Genomic DNA, 25,711 nt, shown 5'->3' with positions numbered 1-25,711 from the left:
TCTTGGGATCGAGTCCCGCATTGGGCTCCTTGCTCATTGGGGAGCCTGCTTCTCCATCTGCCTGCCACTCCCCCTGCTTGTGCTCTCTCTGACAAATCAATAAAATCTTTAAAAAAGGGGGAAAAAAAGATGATGTGGTATATTGGGGCGCTTGGGAGGCTCAGTTGGTTAAGCGTCTGTCTTCGGCTCAGATGATGATCCCAGGGTCCTGGGATGGAGCCCCAAGTTGGGCTCCCTGCTCAGCAGGGAGTCTGCTTCTCCCTCTCCTGCTGCTTGTGCTCTCTCACTCACTCTCAAATAAATAAAATCTTTAAAAAAAAATTTTTTTTTAAGGTGTGTGTGTGTGTATACATATATGTGTGTGGCACAATGGCATATTACTCAGCCATCAAAAAGAATGAAATCTTACCATCTGCAAGGATGTGGATGGAGCTACAGTATATTATGCTAAGCAAAATAAGTCAGAGAAAGACAAATACCAAATGATTTCACTCATACATGGAATTTAAGAAACAAAACAGATGAACATGTGGGAGGGGCAAAGAAAAGAGGGAAACAAACCATAAGAGACTCTTAACGATAGACAACAAACTGAGGGGTTATGGAGGGAGGTGGGTGGGGGATGGGCTAGATGGGGGATGGGTATTAAGGAGGGCAGTTGTTACGATTAGCACGGGGTGTTGTATATAAGTGATGAATCACTGAATTCTACTGAAACCAATGTTGCACAGTATGTTAACTAAATGGAATTTAAATAAATTTTTTTAAAGTTCTCGTCACAAGAAAACAAAATTCTATCACTATGGTGACATGTTAACTAGACTTACGTTATTTCTTAATACAGTTGACTCTTGAACCACATGGGGGGTTAGGTGTGCCAGTCCACTTCCCCCCCTTGTGCTCAGTTGAAAACCCCCTTATAACTTTTGACTCCCCCAAAACTACTAATAGCCTACTATTGCCCAGAAGCCTAAGTGATAATATAAACAGTCGATTAACACATATTTTGGGGGCACCTGGGTGGTTCAGTCAGTTGGGCATCTGCCTTCAACTCAGGTCATGATTCTAGGGTCCTGGAATCGAGTCCTGCATCAGGCTCTCTGCTCAGCAGGGAGTCTGCTTCTCCCTCTCCCTCTGCCTGCCACTCCCCCTGCTTGTGCTCTCTCTCTCTCTGTCAAATAAATAAATCTTTTTAAAAAAACATATTTTGTATGTATATGTTCTTATAAAGTAAGCTACAGAACAAATGTTATTAAAATCATTTACAGTACTATAAAGTATTAAAAAAAAAATCTGTGTGTAAGTGGATCCATGCAGTTCAAACCCATGTTGTTTAAATAAGGGTCAACTATACATATACAAATATCAAATCATGTTGTACATCTGAAACTAATGTAATATATGTAATTATACATCAATTAAAAAAAAAAATCCCTCCAGGGACACCTGGGTGGTTCAGATGCCTGAAGCATCTGCCTTCAGCTCAGGTCATGATCTTAGGGTCATGGGATCAAAGCCCCACAATGGGCTCCACACTCACTGGGGAATCTGCTTGAGTTTCTCTCCCTCTCCCTCTGATCTTATTCTCCCACCCCTGTGCCATGCTCACGCTCACTCTCTCTCTCTCTCAAATCGTAAAAAAAAAAAAAAAAAAATCCCTCCAATAGCTTTATGTGTCATACAGAATAAAGGAACCAGAATCCTTGCAGTGGCCTCGAAGTCCTTATGTGATTTTACCTTCTTACCTCTCTGGCCTCGTCTCCTCTCCCTACCCGCCCCCTTGCTTGCTTTGCTGCAGCCACCCTGGTCATCTCATTATTGCTCAGACATCCTAGACATGCTCCCACCTCAAGCCCTTTACAATTTGCTGTTTCCTATCTCAGGGTAATCTTGCTGTATTGTATTTTACTGTGTATCAAATCACCACAACACTTAGTGGCATAAAATATTTTTTAAAGGAATGGATCAAACACCCTTGTGTCCATTTCTCCGGGGGGGGGGGGATTTATTTACTGTTGCTCCCCAAAGAGGAAGTAAAAAGGAATTTGAACTACATGCATTGTCTTGAGCAAAGTTTCTCAAACTATCTGTAGTAAAGAACCAGGTTTAAAATATTTAAGAGTAGCGACTGGGGGTGGAGAGCACGCGAGTTGGGGGAGGGAGCAGAAGGAGAGGGAGAAAAATCTCAAGCATGGAGCCCAATGTGGGGCCCAATCTCATGACCCATGAGATCATGACCTGAGCTGAAATCAACAGTCAGTCACTTAACCCACTGAGCCACCCAGGTGCCCCGGATTAGAATATTTTTATTTCCATCTGTTGCTGACCAATCTGTAGTCCTATTGTGCCTAACAAGAATGCAGCTCACACTTAATGTGACCCACCATGGTAGTTTGACATCTCACTGGCTTATATTCTGTTTAAAAGAAGAGTTTATTGCTCACATACTTTGTCGTGGCAGTTTTAATTTGCTGGTTCTAACCCTTACTTCAAGTTTCTGGACTTACTTTGTCACAGATGGGTAACAAACTGTTGGCAGATTGGCACCAGCCATGGACCACACTTTAGGGTCACTGGTCCAGAGGAGACTTCTCTTCTGGGAAGGTAGCTAACTCATAGATGAGAAGACCTTTCTGGGCACAACATGAAGTGATTGCTGCTGAAGAGTCACAACCTTAGAACAGCAGTTTGAGAGAAGTTACAAGATTTTTTTTAAAGAAGAGTTTCTCCTCCTGAGAGTGAAAAGACATTTGAAGTGATTTTTTAAAATTTTGTTGTTTGGTTGTCTTTACATACGATCTATCCATATATATAGTCAAGGGCATTTAACTGCTCAAGTTTTAAATTGGAAAGGAAAACTATACAGGTGAACGTCAAATATACATTCTGAAACACAAAGTCAATATAGAACATGGATTTGGAAGGTAGCAGATTATTAGATATACCATCCACATTATTAGGTATACATTATTAGATACATCTGATATATCTGATATTTTAAGTGGGTGATGCTATTTGCAAGGACATTATTTCTTAAATAAAATTTCTGAGAATTTATGAGTTGAGCTGAATCTACTGAAAATTGTTGACTCCAAAATCGTAACTTTTGTAATTATATAAAATAATGATAACTAGTAGGTCATTTCAATAGAAATATTCATTAGGAAGCTTCAAGATCTATCAGATAGAAATGGACCTTTTGTCTTTAAAGAAAATATAATAAATACACAGAAAATTTCTTCTAATTTGGCCATAAGTTTTCAGTACCTAATAAATTGCATGATACTTAGTAATTAACAATTTTATGGTCTACAGCTGTGAGGGGGAAGGTATGTACAGGTTACTCAAAAATAGAGTGTGCTTTCCCGTACAGCCTCCAACTCCTCTCCCCCAAGAATAATAAGGATTTTCAAAGGCATCAAATCTTTGAACATACATGGTTTTATGACAAAAATCTATCCCAAAGGGATATTATTTGGGAATGCAATTTCAATTTTCTTATCAGCTCTTGCTTTAGTAGATATATTTAGAGGTCATTACATAAAAATATTGAATAATTTGAAAACTTACTTTTTATTTTTTATTCAGTATGGAGATTTATTCCCAGAGTGGGGCTTTTCTGATGCAAAATTGGAATGCTTGTGTAGTCACAACAGCTGTCCCCGCACCATGTGGTGTCTTCCATTACTTTACTGTAGAGATGAATTTTTGGCCCGGTGTCTCAGTAATATTGGACACACATGGTTTTAAGTGGCAAAGCAGTATGCTTATGCATTCATTTGACTTTCACAGCTACAGTTGGCTCCAGATTAGAACAAGGAGAATACATTCACACCATGGCCACCCTCATGGCGGCTGTAGTAGCTGGATCACAGTGGGCTCTGTTGCTTCTAAAGACACAACTAACTATTGCTGAGGAATCACACATTCACCAAAGTGCCTTACAGCTGTAGGAGAGAGAATAATGAATTGCTAAAAGGATTCTTGCAAAGATTTCAGATTATGGGCCTAGTTATTATCGATCCAGTTTTTTTTTAATATTAATAATGAAAGTCACAGCCATGAAATAACTATGAAACTAAAAGGAAAGCTTGTCATAATAGATGCTTTTTCAGAATATCAGTCCAAACCCTTAAAATTTTTCCTTCCCAGAAAAAAAGTGGCACTCTACTTTAAGACTCATTAACAAAGAATTAAAATCTGATTTTTAATGTCCGTTATTCATGTATGCAACATATTTAGAAAGCCAGTCGGTTAAAAATAGAATTATTTTGAAGAATTAGTTTACTATGTGAAACAATCGCTTTATAGTATTGATATTTAGACAACTTTGCTAAAAAAGTTTGTATGATTAATACAGAGATAAGATGACTTAATGTGAAGTTGCATTGTTATACGATATAGTTTGAATACTGTATCTCTCTGCCGTGTCAGCCTAATGCTCTTCATGGTATGATTTTTACCATAAACTTAAATTCTTATTAACTCTTTTGCATTTCTGAAGCCAACTGGTATAGTTCTTAAAGTTTCAGCTTTTTTAGAAATTAAAGTATTTCCTTGGGAATCACTTATGTCCCTCTAATGTCTGAATAATAAATTTTCCCCTAAATAAAGTTAAAAAGAAAAAACCTTCTGTGTAAATTTTCAAATTATCAGATATGGAGCATTAGATTTTTGATATTCATTAAATATCAAAGAAATTCTGGCCATACCCTATGGAGGCTACCTTTTTATAGAAGTGAATTGATGCATGTATCGTACGGGCTGTACTGATGAATATGTTTGAGGCTTTCAGCTTTTAGTGGATACAAAATAGAATGATTGATAAAATCCTCCCTGCTATTGGCTATTATTTACTGACTCTTAAGTGGCAGGTTGTATTTATGCCAATTTATCTGCTTCAGGGAACATTCTTGATAGCAGAACAAAGTGAATAAAAGTAGTTTGCTTTGCAAATGAATGCAAATGGGAGAGCCTTTCGGAAAGCCCTTTAACAGGGGCAGTGCACTTTGATTATGAGTGAAGCTGCCATTTGGACATGTGAAAAGAGCATGCTTGAACCATTGATTGAGGGAGACAGTAAAAAGTCAGGAAGGGCCCCGTTAAGCTTGCAGTGAGGCAGGCGGATGTCAGTGTGCTTAGAGCACAGTGGGAGAATGACAGGGAGGATTAGTGTCAGGGAGAAGCTTTGCTGTAGCTGTGGAGATAGTCCCTGGGGTCACTCACCTCTGACTGTTGTTCTGTGCTGATGGTTCTGTAATGCAAACGGCCTGATGTATGCCTGTTCATTATCGGAAATGGTGATTAGAAAAGGTATTTGTCTCAAAGGTTTCCTTCTTTCTTTCTTTCTTTTTAATTAAAGAAAATCAGGTGGGCTTCCTCCATTTCTCTGCTGACTCCTAGAGTATTGTTCAATACCAGAGTGGCTGTCGCCTCTGGTAGGCAATAGTTTAGTGCTAAAATCTAATGTAAAATTATTGTAACATGGTTATTTGTTATTAAATAATAGTTTCTTTTGCTTTGCTCAGCTCTGGGTTTGACCAAGTAGTAGTGCTAAATAAAATGCAGAGAATATGCTTGCTCTTAGAATTTTTGCTTTTGCAAAAAAGATTTTATAATCTTAAAGGTATTTTTTTTCATTCAGTTTAACAATTAGCTCAACTTTTAGAGGCTATTTACCTTCTCAAAAATGAAGTGTTGCTTTGCATGGACTGGATAGTTTAAGTCTTGGTTATAGGCATTTCTAATTCTCTGTTCCAAGTTTTATAAAATGCTAACATTTGATAAGTTAAGCTTCTTGAAAATACATGATTTTTACCGTTAAATCTTGTTACACAGAATGAACAAAAAGTATCTCTTTGTTTCAGTTCTGATTCTGAAGCAGTACATTTACTTGTTTACATTTTCATTTGTACTTACAAGGTGTTTTGTTTTCTTTAAAGTATAATTTTTCTTAAAACTTTGAAGACCTTTTATTTTTTTATTTTTTTTTAAAGATTTTATTTATTTATTGGAGAGAGAGAGTGAGAGAGAGCATGAGAGGGGAGAGGGTCAGAGGGAGAAGCAGCCTCCCCGCCGAGCGGGGAGCCCGACATGGGACTCGATCCTGGGACTCCAGGATCATGACCTGAGCCGAAGGCAGTCGCTTAACCGACTGAGCCACCCAGGCACCCTGAAGACCTTTTATAGTAACCTTATAGGAGGCATCTGTGAGAGCAGGGTGACACACAATGCATTTCATAGGCTTGGAGAGTGGTTCCTCACTTAATGCAAACCGGAAGTCTTTTTTTTTTTTAATGTCTTCAAAAGCCTGACCTCACAATATTTCTGCTTTCTTATTTGGTATACATAGGAAAATTTAAAAGGCTGCGCTGGAGCTTTGCATTCTTATGTTAAATATGCAGCTCAAAGCTTTATCTAAACTATTGGATACATGTTAATAGTATTGTTTTTGTAGAAAGCAAATTGCCCATAGTTTGTTTCACAGGCTTATTAAATGTTTTAGCGAACATTCTCTAAATTATCTTTTTCTGTAATTTTTGCAGGCACCTGAATGGACAGAAGAGGACCTCAGCCAGCTGACAAGAAGTATGGTTAAGTTCCCAGGAGGGACCCCAGGTCGATGGGAAAAGATTGCCCACGAATTGGGTCGATCGGTGACAGATGTGAGTTCACTCAGATTTGCATTGTATGGAGAGTGACAAACCAGAACAAGCCAACTATGTAGAAGACAGACATAGATGCATCCGACATTCTCTTTGGAGAAAGGCTACAATCCTTTTAGGACCTGGAAGTGAACCATTAATGAAATAAGCAAGAAGCAGATGTCAGCCAGTCCCCTGGTCCACAATTAACAGCTGTATGAGGAATTCTAGTGTTTAGAGACTTAAGCTACAGTAACCTAATCACAGAAAACAGTGCTGGTTTTTGTGTTTAAAGTGACCCCTTCAGCTGTGGAGAAAATAGTTCTCACACTGATCAGAATTAGAGAAGTTATATTTCAGCTGGATCTTTTTAATGTTGAAGTAGATTGCTAGAGGTATTTAATCAGGTGGTTTGCATTAATTAAGTCAGCAATGTTCTTACGTGTGTCTTTTTATTTCAAGGATTTTATTTCATCCATTCTGACAAGTTGTTTAACCAAAAAAAATTACAATATGTGAATGAATATATAATACATATGTGTGTGTGAATGAATATATATATATGAGTGATTGGCTATATCTAACATTTAAAGACTATTTACCTGGAAAGTTTTTGATTTAAGACTTTATTCAGGAAATTTAGGGCAGAGAATCTTATTAAAGCACCTACCACAGTATCTGACATGTGCTAAAATAGTAAATGTTTACTTGAAATTCAGAGAAATCTTTACTTTTATCAATATGAGCCTTATTTTCATAAATGATAGTAAATATTCTTTACTAAATAAGTTATTTACTGAATTTAAGTAAATCCTGTACACCTAAAATCTTTGAAAGCAAAGATTCACATGTCTTCTTCAATTCTGTTAGTATGCCCCTTGAGTCTTTTTTTATTTTTTAAAGATTTTATTTATTTATTTGACAGAGAGAGATACAGCGAGAGAGGGAACACAAGCAGGGGGAGCGGGAGAGGGAGAAGCAGGCTTCCCGCGGAGCAGGGAGCCCGATGCGGGGCTCGATCCCAGGACCCTGGGATCATGACCTGAGCCGAAGGCAGACACTTAACGACTGAGCCACCCAGGCGCCACCTACCCTTGAGTCTTTCGATAATGAACAATTTTAAACCTTACCAAATGCTTAACACAACTATCCCCCCCAGAAAAATCCAGCTTGTTTCATAAATGCTATGTTATTATTCATAATAAACTTCCATTTAAATTTAGAAACATACAATAGGAACTGCTTTGAGAATTTTAAATTATAGATATGAATATTTTTACTATCATATAGGTCTTTTAAAAATCACATTTAAAAGACTTTTTGAATTTTTTGAATTTTTATATGATGTTTTGCATTATTTTGGCTTCAAAGTTGAAGTCTCATCTTGTGAAAAAAGAGCTTTGTATCTTTTAACTTTTTTTTTTTTTTTTTTGCTGTTTCATGAGGAGACCTTAGGTGACTGAAGAACCATAAGGATACCTTTTCTTCTACTAAGAATGTTACCGGGATGTGCATTTTATAACCTTGTTTTTAGGTTGCTTGTAAAAGATAAGTTAATAATGCCTTATCAGTAAATATCTGACCAAATTAAAGATATTCCATGGTTATTGATGTTTTAAGTACTATGACCCTCTAATTATACAACTACTGTTACTATATGATTAACAAACATTACTGAAATAATTTTTAGCGAGTTATAAAACAAACTGGTTAAAGGGCCCTAAAAGTTTTAGTTTTAATGGAAAAGAATAGTTCATTAATTTAGTGTCTCCTTTAAGGGCAGTATTGCCTTTAACTTTTTAAATAATATTTCTATGAGACCTCAGAAATAATGTCAAAGACAGATAGGAAATTGAATAGAAGCAATATTTTAAATTAAGTTGTCATTAAAATCTGGTTAAATATTTTTATATTTATATATTTTAATATAATTTTTATATAATAAATATATAAATAATTTATATATTTTTAAAAAGAGAGATGAAAGTTTGTTTGCTAAGAATATACATGATGTAATCAACATAGCCTTGAGAATGGCTAGTTAGTATCAGAGACCTAGAAAACCTATACATTATATAGTAGTCTTAGTGCAGTCTTGGTATATGCAAAAATATCTTTTCAAACTTTTGCAAATTCATCCCATATGTTTCAGTTGTTTTTCTTCTAGACTTACCCAAGGGAAACTGAATCCATGTCTGCAATAGATGTTTTTTCCTTTTACCATGGAAGTAGCAAACATGACTTTTTGGGACTTTTTTCCTCCAAATATTCTATTTTCATAATACCAAAAGTACCTTGAACATAAATATTTAGTAAACCTAAACTTTTTTGAAACCAAGAAATGCCCTTGTAACTTTTCTTCTATGTACATCACATACACTGTATTTTCATTCTGCGAGCATCATGTCCATAGCTGGACTACACATTTCATTTCAGTAACCCCACACACATGCTCATGCACACACAAATCACTCTCTTTAAAAGAGAACAGGTGGGTGCCTGGGTGGCTCAGTCGTTATGCATCTGCCTTCGGCTCAGGTCATGATCCCAGGGTCCTGGGATCGAGCCCCGCATCGGGCTCCCTGCTCCGCGGGAAGCCTGCTTCTCCCTCTCCCGCTACCCCTGCTTGTGTTCCCTCTCTCGCTGTGTCTCTCTGTCAAATAAATAAATAAAATAAAAAATTTAAAAATTTAAAAGAGCAGGTGTCTGAAGACTCAGATAACTTGTTTTAGTGAACACACAATGAGTTACATTGAAGCAGCTGAAGTGGGTTCAGCTAATACAGTTCCTTTAGTAAAATGTTAAGTGAAAGTTGACCACACTTTAGATCACTTATACTTCTTTTTGGCTTATGGTGTTAATTAGATTTGTTTTCATTAAGTATTTAATTATAGCGAAAAAAACAAGTTCAGTTTGCTGTCATCAGAACCTCTGCTTCCTGACCTGATCACCTGTACCAATTCTTCCTGGTCTGCACATCTGTTCCTTGAGCCGTTTGTTTTTTTGTTTTGCTAACTTTCTAACTTCAGGTTTAGTTCTCTTTCCTTCAAGAAACAATTGACCTTTTTGGAGGAGCAGTAAGAGTATATTCATGGAGGGATCTATATGTCCTTTATTTGGGTTGACAGATTACAGTGAAAAACCCATTATATCCTCATTTAAAAAAGGAGTTTTCAGTGTGTTAATCCAAAAGTTGCTAAATTCTACTCTGGGTAAAATACAAGCAATGTGATTGCCATTGTAAAAAATTCAAAGTGTATTTTAACTCAGATATATCAAAACTACAAGATCTATTTTATTATAGAGTAAGTATTTTAATGTTAATATATGCCTTTCAGCAAATAACTTTGGTAACCACAAAGGACACTCAAATTGTAAAAACAACAAAGGAAACAAAAACTGGCACATAAAACCAACTTTAATGTGATTATTAACTGCAGGTTTTCTAAATTAAGGTCAGGGAGCCTCAGATTTCTTGCTAGTGAAGTAATATCATTCTCTTGCCTGAAAGGATGTAAACTGATGCTGCTTCTCTCCTGGTCACTAATCTCTCTCATTCTGGTTGTGATAACTGACTGATTGGAGATTTTCTGCCTGCTTGGAAAAGGCCCAGCTAGGCAGCAAAACAAAAGACAGGTGGATAGATTTAAACAGACTTTTCTAATTAGCTTAGTGCCACAGTGAGAGGTAAGAGGTGTGTAGTTAGATAAGCGTCCCCATGTGCGAGTGAAAAAGAGAAGGGAAAATCATAAAATTCCCAATTGTATGTTATATAGCTACAGCTAGAGAGGAGATACTCTTGGGGGAATTTATATATTATGGTAGTTGTTCCAAAAATATGTAAGTGGGATTTTATTCAATAGAAGATAAGCTTTATGGTTTATCAGTGAATTAAATATATAGTAATTATTTTGGCAAATGTATTACTGCTATTACTTTTAGAGTTAGACTAGACCTACACAAGTTGTAAAGATGACAAGGAATGTCTCACTGTCCTCTTAACCAGGCTTCCTGCCTACAGCACTTCTCTTGGTCTGAGCTTGACCTCATACTCCAGTCCCTCCTCTCCTCCTTCACTTCCTCAGCCTCAAGACCTTTAAAGATATTTAAATTTTAGGAAGGAATAGGCGCTTTATCCCATTCTTCTTGCTAGAGGAGTCACTGGCTAATCTAATAACCAATTTTCAAAATAATATGAGTAAGTGATGAAAATATGTTACCAAAATCTGCTTCTCTCTCCCTCTCTCTCTTACACACTCACACACATACTCACTCACTCACTCACCCTTGTATTTTAAAAGGAGGCTTTAGGTTCTTATCCCGAGTATATGAATGATTGAAGTGAGAATTTCAGGCAACTTGATTGATTGCCTCTTTAAAAGAGAGAGAAGACAGTAGTAGGACTGTTTGGTGTCCATCAGAGAAAATTACATAATTAATTGCTTAATCTGTCTACTGACTTGGTTAGAGTTTTGCTATAATCTGACTTCTGGGGCAAAGGTTTATAGATCTGAATTCCCTGTCACCATTTCTGTGTCAACATTGAACAATATCACACATATAACAGGATGATAAAGTATATATTCACTACATGAGAGTAATATTGCAAAAATCAGTTAAGAGATCAAACCAACTTTTTTAACTGTTTCAAGTGATAATATTGATTATTCCATCATTCATTTTCCTAGTATTTTATATTTTTCAAAACATTTAAATACCCATTGTTTTACTTGATCTTCCCAACAGCATGGTCAGACAGATAGGCAGCCATTTTTATCCCCATTTTACAGTTGCGTACATTGCCCCTGAGATGTTTGTTCAGGGTGACACAACTAGTAGTAGAATCAGGACAACACCAGGTATTTTGGTTCCTCATCCAATGTGTTCCTACCACTACTTAATGCTGTTTTATTGCTGTGTGTATGAAAAACATTTTAAATGTGTCTAGAGACTTTTTATCATTAGGCCTTTCTTGGTAACACTATGTTCATAGAAAAAAAGAAACTTTTAAAAGTACACTCAAGTAAAAAATTTTTTCTCATCAGCCATAATAAAAAATTATTTCTATAAACATTTTGTCCTATATCATCTAGACTTTAGTCTTCCTCTATAGGCATGAGTATACATAATTTTAACAGTATTAATCAGTATCCTGTCCTTTTTACTTCACTATGAAACATGAGCTACTCTTCATGACAGTGAGATCCACTTCATTTTTCTAAACACTTGCAAAATACTTTATGTTGTCTTGATATAATTAAGGAGTCTCCTACTGATTGTCATTTAAATTGCTTCCTTTTTTGCTATTTTACTGGATTTTTTTTTCCTTCATCCAACTTTCCACTTATTTCTGTTTTCTTAGCTTGTATTCCTAGAAGTAGAACTGCTTGGTTCAAGAATAGGGATGATTTTAGAACTTTTGATGTCTTTAAAATTGGCCTCCAGAGAGGTTATAACAATCTACAGTGCCACTGGTACTATACAAGAGAGGTCACGTCCTCATAATCTCACAGACAACGTATTGTTTGTTTTTCATCAGTGCCTGTCAAATAAGTGAAAAGTGCTACAGCACTGATTTTTGTAACTTGCCTCCTTACACTTTGGTCTTGTTTCAGATAAAGTTTGTGTTAATTCATTAGAATTTTAGGATAGACAGTCCTATCGCCTGCAAATACTTCACCACTATCTATCTTCCCTTTTTTTTGTAAAGTTTATTTATTTATTTTTAGTAATCTCTACCCCCAGCGTGGAACTCAAACTCACAACCCTGAGATCAAGTCACGTGCTCTACTGACTGAGCCAGCCACGCACCCCTATATGTTGATTGTATTACCTAGCTATTCCAGAGAAATACTGTATTACAGTAATAGTGATTAGTGCAGACTTTTTTGCACAACATTATAATAAGAAAACCTAATGTTTGGCCATTAATTTTAGTATTAGTCATTGATATGAGACATATTATTATGCTAGAGAAATTTTCTTCAGGATTTCCAATTCTAATTCATTACAGTTGTCCTCAGGGATAGATACGAAATTTTAACAATGGTTTTTTTTTTTTGACATATATCAGCATGATTGTACAATTTTTTTCATATGGCCTAATGAGGATAAATATATTATCAAGGCCTCTTCTTTGTATTTTCAAGACAAACTTCACTTGGTCATATAATACTATTCTTTAATAAACAGCTGGATTTAATTTATTAATTTATTTAAAATTCTTGCATTTATATATATAAGAATATTGCAGAATTTTTGGTGTTTTGTTAATAGGGTATCTTTAGATAGGGTTATCTAGCCTTCTAGCATCTATAGAGTCAAGACAGTATTACATTCATAAAACAGAGGAAAAAGGAAAGGATGCTGTGAAAAAAACAATCAGAACAGGGGCGCCTGGGTGGCTCAGTCGGTTAAGCGGCTGCCTTCGGCTCCAGTCATGATCCCAGGGTCCTGGGATCGAGCCCCGCATTGGGCTCCATGCTCAGCAGGAAGCCTGCTTCTCCCTCTCCCACTCCCCCTGCTTGTGTTCCCTCTCTTGCTGTCTCTCTCTGTCAAATAAATAAAATCTTAAAAAAAAAAAAAATCAGAACAAAAATAAGTATCCAAATAAGTAAAGTAGAATGGCTGAAAGTTATTAGAAAAATCTCCTACAGAGCAAAAATTCTAAAAATGTTAAAATATTATAGAAAAGATAAACACAGGGGCGCCTGGGTGGCTCAGTCGTTGAGCATCTCTTTGGCTCAGGTCATGATCCCAGGGTCCTGGGATCAAGCCCCACGTCAGGCTCCCTGCTTGCGGGGAAGCCTGCTTCTCCTTCTCCCACTCCCCCTGCTTCTGTTCCCTCTCTCTCTGTCAAATGAATAAATAAAATCTTAAAAAAAAAAGGAAAGAAAAGATAAAATACAGGGAATCATCAGTCCAAGAGGTCCAAACCTAATTTAAAAGTTCCAGTGAGAGAGAGAGAGAGAGAGAAAACAGATGCAAGAACATTATTCAATAAATAATACAAATGAAGTTTTCCAGGGATCAATTTGTAAAACCCTGAGACCAATTTGTAAGAACCTTCCAAAGTCAAGTAGGATACATAGAAAAGATCCTGGAAAAATTTATGAACACTGAGACTACACAGATGATCTTTAAAGCTTCTAGGGAGAAGAAACATCCAAAGAAGACCAGAATGACATCAGATTGCTTAGCAACACTAGGTTCTGGAAGACAAGGGAACAATGGCTTCACCATTCTAAGGAGAAATGGTTCTGAAGATGGTAAATACATGAGGCAAGGATGCATAGTCTTTCTTTCTTACAAAGTTCCCTGAGATTGTACTCTAGCAAAATAAACAAAACTGAATAAAATTTAAAAAGAGAAAGACATGGAATCCAGTCCAATGAATAGAAATACCAAAAACCCCACAGTGATACAATAGGCCAAAAGTGCAATATATCCACATTGAAGTAGGAGAATGAAGAATTGTGTGAGAGCAACCCTTGAAGAAAGGGAGATTTTATAGACTAGATAGTATGGCTGAAAACTTGAAAAAAATGTATATATATGAAAAAAAGGCAACTAGAAACTCTGTAAATTATAGAAAACCATACAAAAAAGGCTTAGTCCAAATTTAAGTATACTAGACAGTAGAATAATACAGCAAAATAATAATATTATATATTATATTATATAATATTGAGAACATTCTCCTTTGAGGGTACAAGAAGTGTGTCCACAGCATAGTACTTGTCTCTACAGTGACTAATATTTACCAGATCATAATCTAAAATCTTACAAAAATGACTTTTCATATTTTAAACATTTTATATATTTTACAGATGGTTTTCCAATTTTTAAAACCAACACATTGTAGAAGACTATGGCAAGTTGCCCAGCAACAGTTTGTCCAAGTCCCCAAAAGCTCTGCTCTGTCTAGGTTACTAATTTCTTTTCAGAGGAACATAATTGAAATAATGTGTGTTCATAGGAGCTCTTATTCACTTTTCCCTTCTACTGAGGTGGAATACCAAATTTGCATGCAACCAAGTTACAACCATGCAGGTAAAGACAGTTGCTCTAAAGATGGTGGAGAAGTACACAGTGGAAAGAGCCTGAGTGTATGGAGTAAAAGGAAAATCGTAGATAGTGGCAAGTGCTATAAAGAAAAATAAAGCAGAGTAAGAGGTTAGAGATTAAAGGGAATTGCAATTAAAAATGGGGTTCTGAGGAAAGTCTCTTAAACAGGTAATATTCGAGCAGGGACACAAAGCAAGTGAAGGAGCAAGGCTGTCTGAAAAAGTGTTCCAGGTGGAGAAAACCACACTTACAAAAGAGAAGATCATGCTTGGGGTGTGCAGAGTCTAGCACAGAAGTCAATATGGCTGACAAAGAGTGAGTAGGAGAGGATTATAGAAGATGAGGGCAAGAGGCAGTGGAGGACCACGCTATATAGGACCTTGCTGGCCACAGTAGAGATTGTGGATTTTACTCTGAGTGAGATGGTTTAAAGATTTTATTTATATATTTGACAGAGAGAGACACAGCAAGAGAGGAAACACAAGCAGTGGGGAGTGGGAGAGGGAGAAGCAGGCTTCCCGCTGAGCAGGGAGCCCGATACGGGGCTCAATCCCAGGACCCCGAGATCATGACCCGAGCCGAAGGCAGACACTCAACAACTGAGCCACCCAGGCGCCCCAGAATGAGATGGTTTAAAGCACTGGAAATTTTTGAGCAAAGAAGTGCAAGATCTAAACGGGTCATTCTGACTGCTCTGTGGAGAAGACATTGTGGCAGGGAAAGTACGCAAGCAGGAAGGAAGGCTAAGTAAGATGCTATTTCAGTTGTTCTTGAAAAAGATGATGGTAGTTTGGACCAAGTGTTATTGAAAGAGGTTGGAAAAAAGAGGCTGAACTCAGGATATAATATACCAAAAGCATGTTGTTTAGTTATATGTACACTGTAAACTGTAACTATCAGAACTATAAACAGAAATTATTGACTTTGGATGTAGGGTATGTTTCTTTTCATCATAAGCCCTTGTTGTATACTGCTTTTTTTAAAGCTATGAACATATATTACTTTGATTTTTTAAACTACTTTTAAAAAACCTAAGGAAACAGAATATGTTACCTTTAATATTTATCCATATCAGTATATATAGGCCTACCTAATTCTTGTTTTTTTTTTTAATTATAAAAGCTTTATTGATTTACAGAAATAGGAAAATCAGTCCTAAAATTTGTATGGAGCTACAAAGGACACCAAGTAGCCAAAACAATCTTGAGAAAGAAGAACAAAGCTGGAGGCATCACACTTCCTGATTTCAAAATATATTCTAAAGCTACAGTAATCAAAAGTGTGATACCAGCATAAAGACGACAAATGGACAATGGAACAGAATAGAGGGACCTGAAGTAAATACACACATATACAGTCAACTGATCTTCAACAAGAGTGCCAACTATACACAATAAGGAAAGGATAGTCTCTTCAGCAGTGATGTTGGGAAAACTGGATATCCACATGCAGAAGAATGAAATTGGATTCTTACACCATGCAAAGTCAACTCAAACTGGATTAAAGAGTTAAACATAAGACCTGAAACTAAAACTCCTAGAATAGGGGAAAGCATCATGACATTGGTCTTGCAGTGATTTCATTGATATGACACCAAAAGCACAAATAAAAACAAAATAAACAAGTGGGACCATATCAAACTTAAAAGTTCTGCACAGCAAAGAAAACAGTCAACAGAATGAAAAGGTAACCTGTGGAGTGGGAGAAAATATTTGCAAACCTTATATCTGATAAATGATTAATCTCTAAAGTATATAAGGTCCTCCTACAACTAAAAGCCAGAATACCTACATTACTTGTAAAGGTAATCAGGAAGTTAATGGAAGATTCTCTTTTTAAATGGTTAAGATGAACGCTATTAATTCTTGTATTTTTCTCTCCAGAGAATCCATAGAAAAATTTAAAGACACTGAAGAAATAATAAGAATGAACAGCACTGCTTTCTACCAGCTGGAAACATTTTTCAGGTGGTTTATTTAATATTCAGATAACAGAGTGCCCTTTGTACTTGAAGGGTATGGTAGTTCTCAGTTATAGAGTTGGCCAAAATTAAATACTATTGATGAAAATAATGAACTGTGGTTACATAATTTTTATTATTAGAGTAATACTTTAAATATCATCAAATCAGCCAGAATTTGAAAAATAGGACTTGAGATTATCCCTAGTAGTCAACATTTATTTTCTGAGTTATCTGAGGATGCCAGGAATTGAGCATACACTTTATATAGCTCAGAAAATTAGAAAATTCTTCTATATATTGAGTAGAAATATGCCACCATGTAACTCTCCACTGATCCTAATTGGACCTTATGGAATATAACTGTCATTTTGCTAATTTAATTTTCTGTTATTTTCATCAGTGTTTTCACTAGAAGGAATGAAACTATTTTAGATTTTATTTTGTCCATTCCACCCTATCCCATATGTCCCAGATTTGATTACAGAGCCCCTATTTCATAAGAATTTTAAAGATAAATTTAGGTATACCTATATCAAGAAAAAGGATTATAAAATGTTTTCTACTTGGAATCAGAACGTGGGAAAACAAATTTTCCTACAATTCTACGATTCATGTAAGTGTTAAAACACATGTAGCAGAGTGTTATCCAAATGCCTACCTTAGACAGTAGCCCACAATATTTGTTCAGATACTGAAGAAGAGAAGCCTCATCTGTGTGAGACCTGTGTGGAAATATATGTCTTCTCCCAAGAGAAGGCTAGTAAAAAGTCTTGAATATAGCTTGACACAACCTACCTTTAAGTCAGAGACCATATCTTCTACAATTCTACACGATATAAAAGCAGAATGAGTAACTGAAATCTTCATTATGGAATATGTGAGAAAAATAACACTAAACATTCAAGACTAAATTGGCACACATGTTACTGAAGTCATGTAGATCTAAAGGAGAGAAACAGATTTGGTGATGACCATGTCACCTCCAGTGTCATCTGTTTGCAGATGACATGATATTATATATAGAAAACCCTAAGGACTCCACCAAAAAAACTGTTAGAACTAATAAACTATTTCACTAAAGTTGCGGGATACAAAATCAATATACAAAAATCACATCTATATGATTTTTGTATATCTATATACAAACAATATCAGAAAGATATTAAGACAATTATATCTACAATAGCATCAAAAAAATAAACTACTAGAAATAAATTTAACCAAGAAGATGAAAGACCTGCATGCTGAAAACTATAAAACATTGATGAAAGATATTCTGTACTCATGGAATATTATTAAAATGCCCATACTACTCAAGCAATCTACAGATCCGATATAATCCCAATCAAAATTTCCATGGCATTTTTCACAGAAACAGAACAAATAATCCTAAAATTTGTATGGAACCCCAAAAGAATACCAAAAGCCAAAATAATCTTAAGAAGAACAAAGCTGGAGGCATCACACTTTGTTTCAAATTATATTACAAAGCTGTAGTAATCAAACAGTATGGTACAAGCATAAAAACAGACACACCAATCAATGGAACAAAATAGAGGCCACAAATAAACCCACACATACAAGGTCAACTAATCCTTGACAAAGATTATGGGGACAATGGGGGAAAGAACAGTCCCTTCAATAAATGGTGCTGGGTAAACTGAACAGCACATGCCAAAGAATGAAATTGGATCCCTACACAAAAATCAACTCAAAATGGAGTAAGAACTTTAACATTAAACCTGAAACCATAAAATTCCTAAAAGAAAACAAAGGGGGTAAGCCCCTTGACATCAATCTTAGTGATGATTTTTTGGATTTAACACCAAAAGCAAAGGCAACAAAAGCGAAAGTAAACAAGTGAGACTACATCAAACTAAAAAGCTTCGGCACAGCAAGGAAACCATAAACAACACAAAAGAGAAACCTATGGAATAGGAGAAAATATCTGCAAACCACCTATCCAATAATGAGTTAATATTTAAATATATAAGGAACTCCTATAATGCAATAGCAAAAAAAAAAAGAAAGAAAGAAAAACACAAAAAACTAAAAACTGAGCAAAAGAACTAAATAGACGTTTTTCCAAAGAAGATATATAAATGGCTAACAGGTATATGAGCAGGTGCCCAATACACTAATCATCAAGGAAATATAAATCAAAACCACAATGAGACATCACACCTGTTAGGATGGCTGTTATCAAAGAGACAAGACATGCTGGTGAAGATGTGGCGAAAAGCAAACAGTTGCACACTGTTGATGAGAATGTAAACTAGTACAGCCTCTCTGGAAGACAGTATAGAAATTCCTCAAAAAATTAAAAAGAGAACTACCATATGATTCAGTAGTCCCACTTCTGGGTATATATCCAAAGGAAGTAAATCATTATCTCGATGAGATATCTGTATTCCATGTTCACAGCATCATTATTCACAATTAACCAAGGTATGGAAACAACCGGAGTGTCTGTCAGATGAATAATGAAAATGTGATTTTTATATGTATATGTGTAGACACACACACACACAGTGGAATAATTTTCAGCCAAAATAAGCTGAACTCAGGATTCAGAGAAAGGGAACCCTCTTACACTGTTGGTGGGAATGCAAACTGGTGCAGCCACTGTGGAAATTGTATGGAAGTTCCTCAAAAAGTTAAAAATAGAGCTACCATAAGACCCAGCAATTGCACTACTAGTTATCTATCCAAAGGATACAAACATAGTGATTGGGGGCGCCTGGGTAGCTCAACTGTTAAGCATCTGCCTTCGGCTCAGGTCATGATCCCAGGGTCTGGGATCGAGCCCCGCATCGGGCTCCCTGCTCAGCGGGAAGCCTGCTTCTCCCTCTCCCACTCCCCCTGCTTGTGTTCCCTCTCTCGCTGTGTCTCTGTCAAATAAATAAAATCTTAAAAAAAAAACAAAACAAAACATAGTGATTGGTGCACATGTACCCCTATGTTTATAGCAGCAATGTCCACAATAGGCAAAATACAGAAAGAGCCCAGATGTCCATCGACAGATGAATGGATAAAGAAGATGTGGTGAATAAAGAAGATGTGGTGTACACACACACACACACACACACACACTGGAATATTACCCAGCCATCAAAAATAATGAAATCTTGCCATTTACAACAACATGGTTGGAACTAGAGGGTATTATTCTAAATGAAATAAGTCAGGGAAAGACAAATTCCATGTGATCTCACTCATATGTGGAATTTAAGAAACAAAACAGATGAACATAGGGGAAGGAAAGGAAAAATAAAATGAAAATTGAGAGGGAGGGAACCATAAGAGACATTGAACTCTAGGAAATAAACTGAGAGTTGCTGGAGGAGAAGTGTGGGGGGGAAGGGATAATTGGGTGATGGGCATTAAGGAGGGCACTTAAGGTAATGAGCATCAGGTGTTACATGCAACTGATGAATCACTAAATTCTACCTCTGAAACTAATTTTAAAAAAAATACAATTAGGAAAAAAAAGTCAAACTCATAGAAACAAATCATAGAAAAGGGGCTTGAGGGTGGGGAAAATAGGGAGAGGTTGGAAAAAGGATACAAACTTTCAGTTACAAGCTGAATAAGGTCCCAGAATCTAATGTATAACATGGTGACTATAGTTGATAGCACTGTGGTATATAATTAAAATTTGCTAAGAGAGTGGAACTTAAATGTTCTCACCAAAGGGGAAAAAATATGAATGTATGAGGTGATAGATATGTTAATTAACTCAGTAGGGGGAATTCTTTTCACAGTGTGTATAAATATAAAATTATCATGTTGTGCACTTTAAATATCTTATTACAATTTTATCACAATTTTGTCAACTATATCTAAAAAACAAAACAAAAACAAAAAAATCAACATCCATGTAATTGAAGTCATCTAGATCCATAGGAAAAATTGGATTTGGTGAGGATCATACTTACTGAGAGATGATTTTCATTTCCTACAGTGACATGCTATCACACTCAAGGCACCCTGGCCTTATTAAGCTTTATATTAGACCATCACTTGTTTAGAAATATCTTTATCTGCTTAGAATCATAAATAATATGCTGAGGATGCCAAACTTGCCCCCAAAACAAATATTTTGTGATTATTGCCATATACATCCTTTCTCCTGAGACAAAAAACAAATGAAAGGAGAAATTCTCAAGAAAAAAGGATCAATTGCAGTTCTCATTGTGATACAACCATTTTATGACACCAGGAAATATGAAGTTGACAAAGAGGCCAGAATATTAAAAGAATTACTTTACCACATAGAATTGGAAAATTAACCAGTTGTGCTTTACTTTTTTCTAGTAAGTTCTAAGTTGCCTTTTAAGTTGGAGAAAAGTATGGTCCAAAGATGACTATGGTGACATCCCATTAGTTTTATTGTCTGATGTTGAAGATCTCAAGGACTCAGATTATAGCAGCTATTTGTTTTGTATGGTAGGCCAGATTTTGAACTCAGAATTCTCTGTCAATACAAGGAGTAACTAACCAGGTATTCTCAAACCAATTCACCAGTACCTTCTCTGGGAGCCCTCCTGAAGTCAAAACAAATATCAAACACTGACCTCAGAAACTTTCCTTCAAAGGAGCCACAATTTGATTTGACTCGTTTGTTGAGCAATTTATGTCCCAGGGCATTTTGTAAACAGTAGAGCACCTGTCAGCAATTAGTGGTATTTAACATTCAGTGTGGTCAGATAGAGAGAGGAAGAGAGTCCTGCAAATACCACTGTCAACCAAAATTACCAGGCCTGTCCATACCTGCACCTTCCTGAGGAGCAACATCAAAAGCTTAACATTGTGGGGGACAGATGGGCATAGACTTCACTAAAATAATTGAGCCATCCATTGAACAAACATGCAAATAACAATAATAAGTGTGATGGGGGGGTGTGAGGGTGGAGGGGACAGGAAGGGGAAACCAGTAACCAGATGTGCTGCCATATATTATCTAAATATTTGGTTTACAATGAAAATAATGAGTCTTGGGGACACCTGGCTGGTTCAGTCAAAAGAGCATATGACTCTTGATCTCAGGTCATGAGTTCGAGCCCCACACTGGGTGTAGAGATCACTTAAAAACTTAAAAAAAAAATAATAATGAGCCATGGAAAAACCAAGAAACCATGAAAAACAGAAGGCAACAGAAACTGCCCATGAGAATGACCAGATTTAGATTTAACAAAAAAAGAGTTCAAAGTAGCCAATATAAATATGTTTTAGCAGAACTAAAGGAAAGCATGATTAAAGAAACAAAGGAAGGTATGATGAGAGTGTACATCATACAGGGAATATCAATCAAGAGATAGAAATTATTCTGAAAAAGAAACAAGTGGTAATTCTGGGATTGTATAATACTTAAAATTTTTAAAAATTCACTAGACTAGGGCTCCAAGTAAATTTGAACTGACAGAGGAAAGAATTAGCAAACTTGAAGATAGGTCCATGTAGACTATTCAAGCTGAAAAATGAGGGGAAAAATAAAAATAAACAGAGCTTCAGAGAAATATGAGATACCATTAAGCACAACAACATATGCATAATGGGACTACTGGAAGGACAGAAAAGAAAAAATATCCAAAGAATAATGGGTAAAAACTTTCCAAATTTTTTAAAAAACACTAGCCTATACATCTCAGTGAATTTGCGTAGGGAAACCTTAGATATCTACAAAAGGCACATATAATTAAAATGCTGAAAGCCAGAAATAGGGAGAAAATCTTGAAAGCAGCAAGAGAAAAATGATTCATCACTTACAAGGAAACCTCTCCCTCCCACACCCAAAAAGATTAACAGCTGACTTCTCAGCAGAAGCAATAGAGGCCAGAATGCAGTGGAATAACATATTCAGAGTGCTCAAAGAAAAACCTACCAACCAAGAATCCTATATCTAGCAAAACTATTTTTCCAAAAATGAGGGCCAAATAAAAACTTTTCAAGATGAACAAACACTGAAGTCATTCAGTCTGAAAGCAAGTGATCCCACATGGTAATTCAAATCCACATGAAAAAACAACCAATAAAGGTAATTAGGGAATTATAAAAGACAATTAGAAATGTATATTTTGTTCCTCCTAAGTAATTTAAAAAGCAATTGTATAATAGATATATAATGCTTTGTTTGGCCTATTAACATATAGAAAGATGATATATGTATAATATATTTGCCAGTAAGAGCACAAAGGAGGTAGGTGGGAGCAAAACTGTATTGGGCTGAGTAAACTACTACAGATAATAAAGTAATAATTATGATAATATATTGTTGGATTTATAACATGAATAAATACAGTGTATATAATGATTATACCACAGTTTGGAGGGAAAAGAAATAGAGCTATATAAAAGTAATGTTTATTTTTATCACTGGAATTAAGTTTATGTAGATCTGAGGCTGATTTTCTTAAGTTAAGATGTATATGGTAAACCCTGGAACTTCTTAAAAAAAAGTCTCAAGAGAATATAGTAAAAAATCATTAAAGAAATTAAAAAGCTACACTAGAAAATACTTATACAAAAGAAAGCAATGGAGAGGAATCTACAGCAATGGACAAATTCCTAGAAAGACAAACTACTAAAACTCAATCAAGAAGAAATAGACAATTGACATAGATCTATAACAAGTGTAGAGATTGAACTAGTAATAAAAGAATCTACCTACAAAAAAAAGCCCGGATCTAGATGGCTTCACCACTGAGTTCTACCAAACCTTTAAAGAAGAATACCAATACTTCACAAAATCTTCCAAAAAATAGAAGAGAGTGAATACTTCCTAATTCATTTTATGAAGCCAGTATTATCCTTATACCAAACCCAAAAATGACAAGAAAACTACAGACTAATTTTTTTTATGAGTATGAATGCAAAAATTCTCAACAAAATACAGCAAACTGAATCTAGCAACTTATAACAATAATTTTATACCCTGATCAAGCAGGATTTAACCCAAGAATGCAAAGTGGATTCAATATCTGAAAATCAATTACTGTAAATACATTGTATCAATAGAATAAAAAACAAATATCACAAGATCATCTCAATAGAAGCATATGACAAAATCCAGCACCCTTGCATGATAAAAATACTCAACAAATTAGGAATAAAAGGGAAGTGCCTCAACCTGATAAAGAGCATCTACTAAAAACCCACAGTTAACATCATGCTTACTGGGGTAAGAGAGGATGTTTTCCTGCTAAGATAAGGAATAAGAGAAGGATGCCTGCTCTCACCACTTTTTCAACATTATACTAGAGGTTCTAGTCAAGGCAGTTAGGCAAGAAAAGAAATAAGATTGAAAAGAAAGAAGTCAACAGTCTCTATCTGCTGATGACATTATTTTATATATACAAAACCCAAAGGAATTAATTTAAAAAACTGTTGCTACTGAGTTCAGTAAGATTGGAGGATACATATCAATATACAAAAATCAGTTTTATTTTTATAAACCTGCAGGGAACAACCTGAAAATTAAATTCAGAAAATAATTTGATTCATAATAGCATCAAAAAGAACAAAATACTTAGGAATTAGCTTAACAAAAGAAGTACAAACTTTAAAAACTACTATAAAACATCGTTGAAAGAAATTGAAGGTCAAACAAATGGAAAAATATCCCCTGTTCATGGATTAGAAGTATTAATTATCATGATGGCAATATTCCCCTAAATGTAAGAGCTAAAACTGTAATTAGATCAATTGAACCTCATCAGATTTAAAAACTTCCCTGCTTCACAGGACACCATTAAGAAAGTGAAGACAACCCACAGAATGGGGGAAATATTTGCAAATCATTTATCTGATAAAGGGCTTATATCCAAAATTTACAACTCGATAGAAGAAATCACCCAAATAAAAAATGGAGAAAGGATCTGAATAAATATTTCTCCAAAGAAGTTCTACAAATGGCCAATAAACACATGGAAAAGTGCGCAATATCATTAGTCTCTAGGGAAATGCAGATCAAACAACAAGATACTACTTCACACCCACTAAGATGACTAGAATCAAAAAGTTTGATAACAAACTTTTTTCCATAACAAATGTTTGCCAAGATGTAGAGAAATCAGAAGCCTCATACACTGCTGGTGTAAATATAAGATGGTGCAGCCATATTGGAAAACAGTATGGCAGTTCCTCAAAAAGTTAAATATAGAGTTACCATATGTCTCCACAGTTCCACTCCTAGGTATATACCCAAGATAAATGAAAACATTTTGCCCAAACAAAAACTTATACACAAATGTTTATAACAGAATTATCCACAATAGCCAAAAGATTGAAACAACGCAAATGATTATCAACTGATGAATGGATAAACAGAATGTGGTACATTCATACAGTGGAATATTATTCAGCAAAAAGGTATGAAGTACTGATATATACCACAACTTGGATGAACCTGGAAAACATTACCCTAAGGGAAAGAAGGCAGCCACAAAAATCCATACATTATATGATTCCATTCATATGAAAGTCCGGAAGAGGAAAATCTATAGAGACAGAAGGTAGATTCGTGATTGCTTGGTGAGGGATGGGGTGGGATGGGGAGGATGATAGCTAAAGGGTATAAAGTTTCTTTCTGAAGTGATGAAAATGTTCTAAAGTTGGCCATGATGATGGTTGTACATAACAATATACTAAAAACCACTGAACTGGACATTTTAAGTGGGTGAATTGTATGGTATATGAATTATATTTCAATTAGGCTATTTTTTAAAGATTTTATTTAATTATTTGGGAGAGAGTGAATGAGAAAGAGAGCATGGGCAGGGAGTGTGCAGAAGGAGAGGGAGGGGGAGAAACAGACTCCCCACTGAGCAGGGAGACCAACATGGGGCTCAATCCCAAGACTCTGGGATCGTGACCTGAGCCAAAGGTAGACACTTAACCAACTAAGCCATTCAGGCGCCCCTCAGTTAAGCTATTTAAAAAAAAAAAAAAAAAGAACAAGGGAGATCTTTTGTACTATTCTGCATTAATGTCCAAAATATTTTGTTAAACAAGATGCAATAAAAAAAAGAATTATTTC

The 25,711-nt window shown here is 35.7% G+C and overlaps 1 protein-coding gene and 1 pseudogene across 3 annotated transcripts in view; one reads left to right on the top strand and one right to left on the bottom strand.

Annotated features, from left to right (window-relative positions):
- Nucleotides 1-5,289, bottom strand: part of LOC145721463 (Y-box-binding protein 1 pseudogene) — a 57,026-nt pseudogene extending 51,737 nt beyond the window's left edge.
- Nucleotides 1-25,711, top strand: part of DNAJC1 (DnaJ heat shock protein family (Hsp40) member C1) — a 212,043-nt gene that overhangs the window by 177,972 nt on the left and 8,360 nt on the right. For all 3 annotated transcript variants that reach the window (XR_014145497.1, XM_031024252.2, XM_006729791.3), the window contains one exon: nt 6,546-6,665. Coding sequence is in view for 2 of the 3 variants with exons in the window: in XM_031024252.2 (XP_030880112.1) it covers nt 6,546-6,665 (120 nt within the window). In the remaining variant the exon portion in view is untranslated. The remainder of the gene's footprint in view (nt 1-6,545; nt 6,666-25,711) is intronic.

The sequence above is a fragment of the Leptonychotes weddellii genome, chromosome 5 (assembly GCF_054177405.1).
Source record: "Leptonychotes weddellii isolate Sample4059 chromosome 5, ASM5417740v2, whole genome shotgun sequence".
NCBI classification, from domain to species: Eukaryota; Metazoa; Chordata; class Mammalia; order Carnivora; family Phocidae; genus Leptonychotes; species Leptonychotes weddellii.
This window is presented reverse-complemented; position numbering and strand designations above follow the sequence as displayed.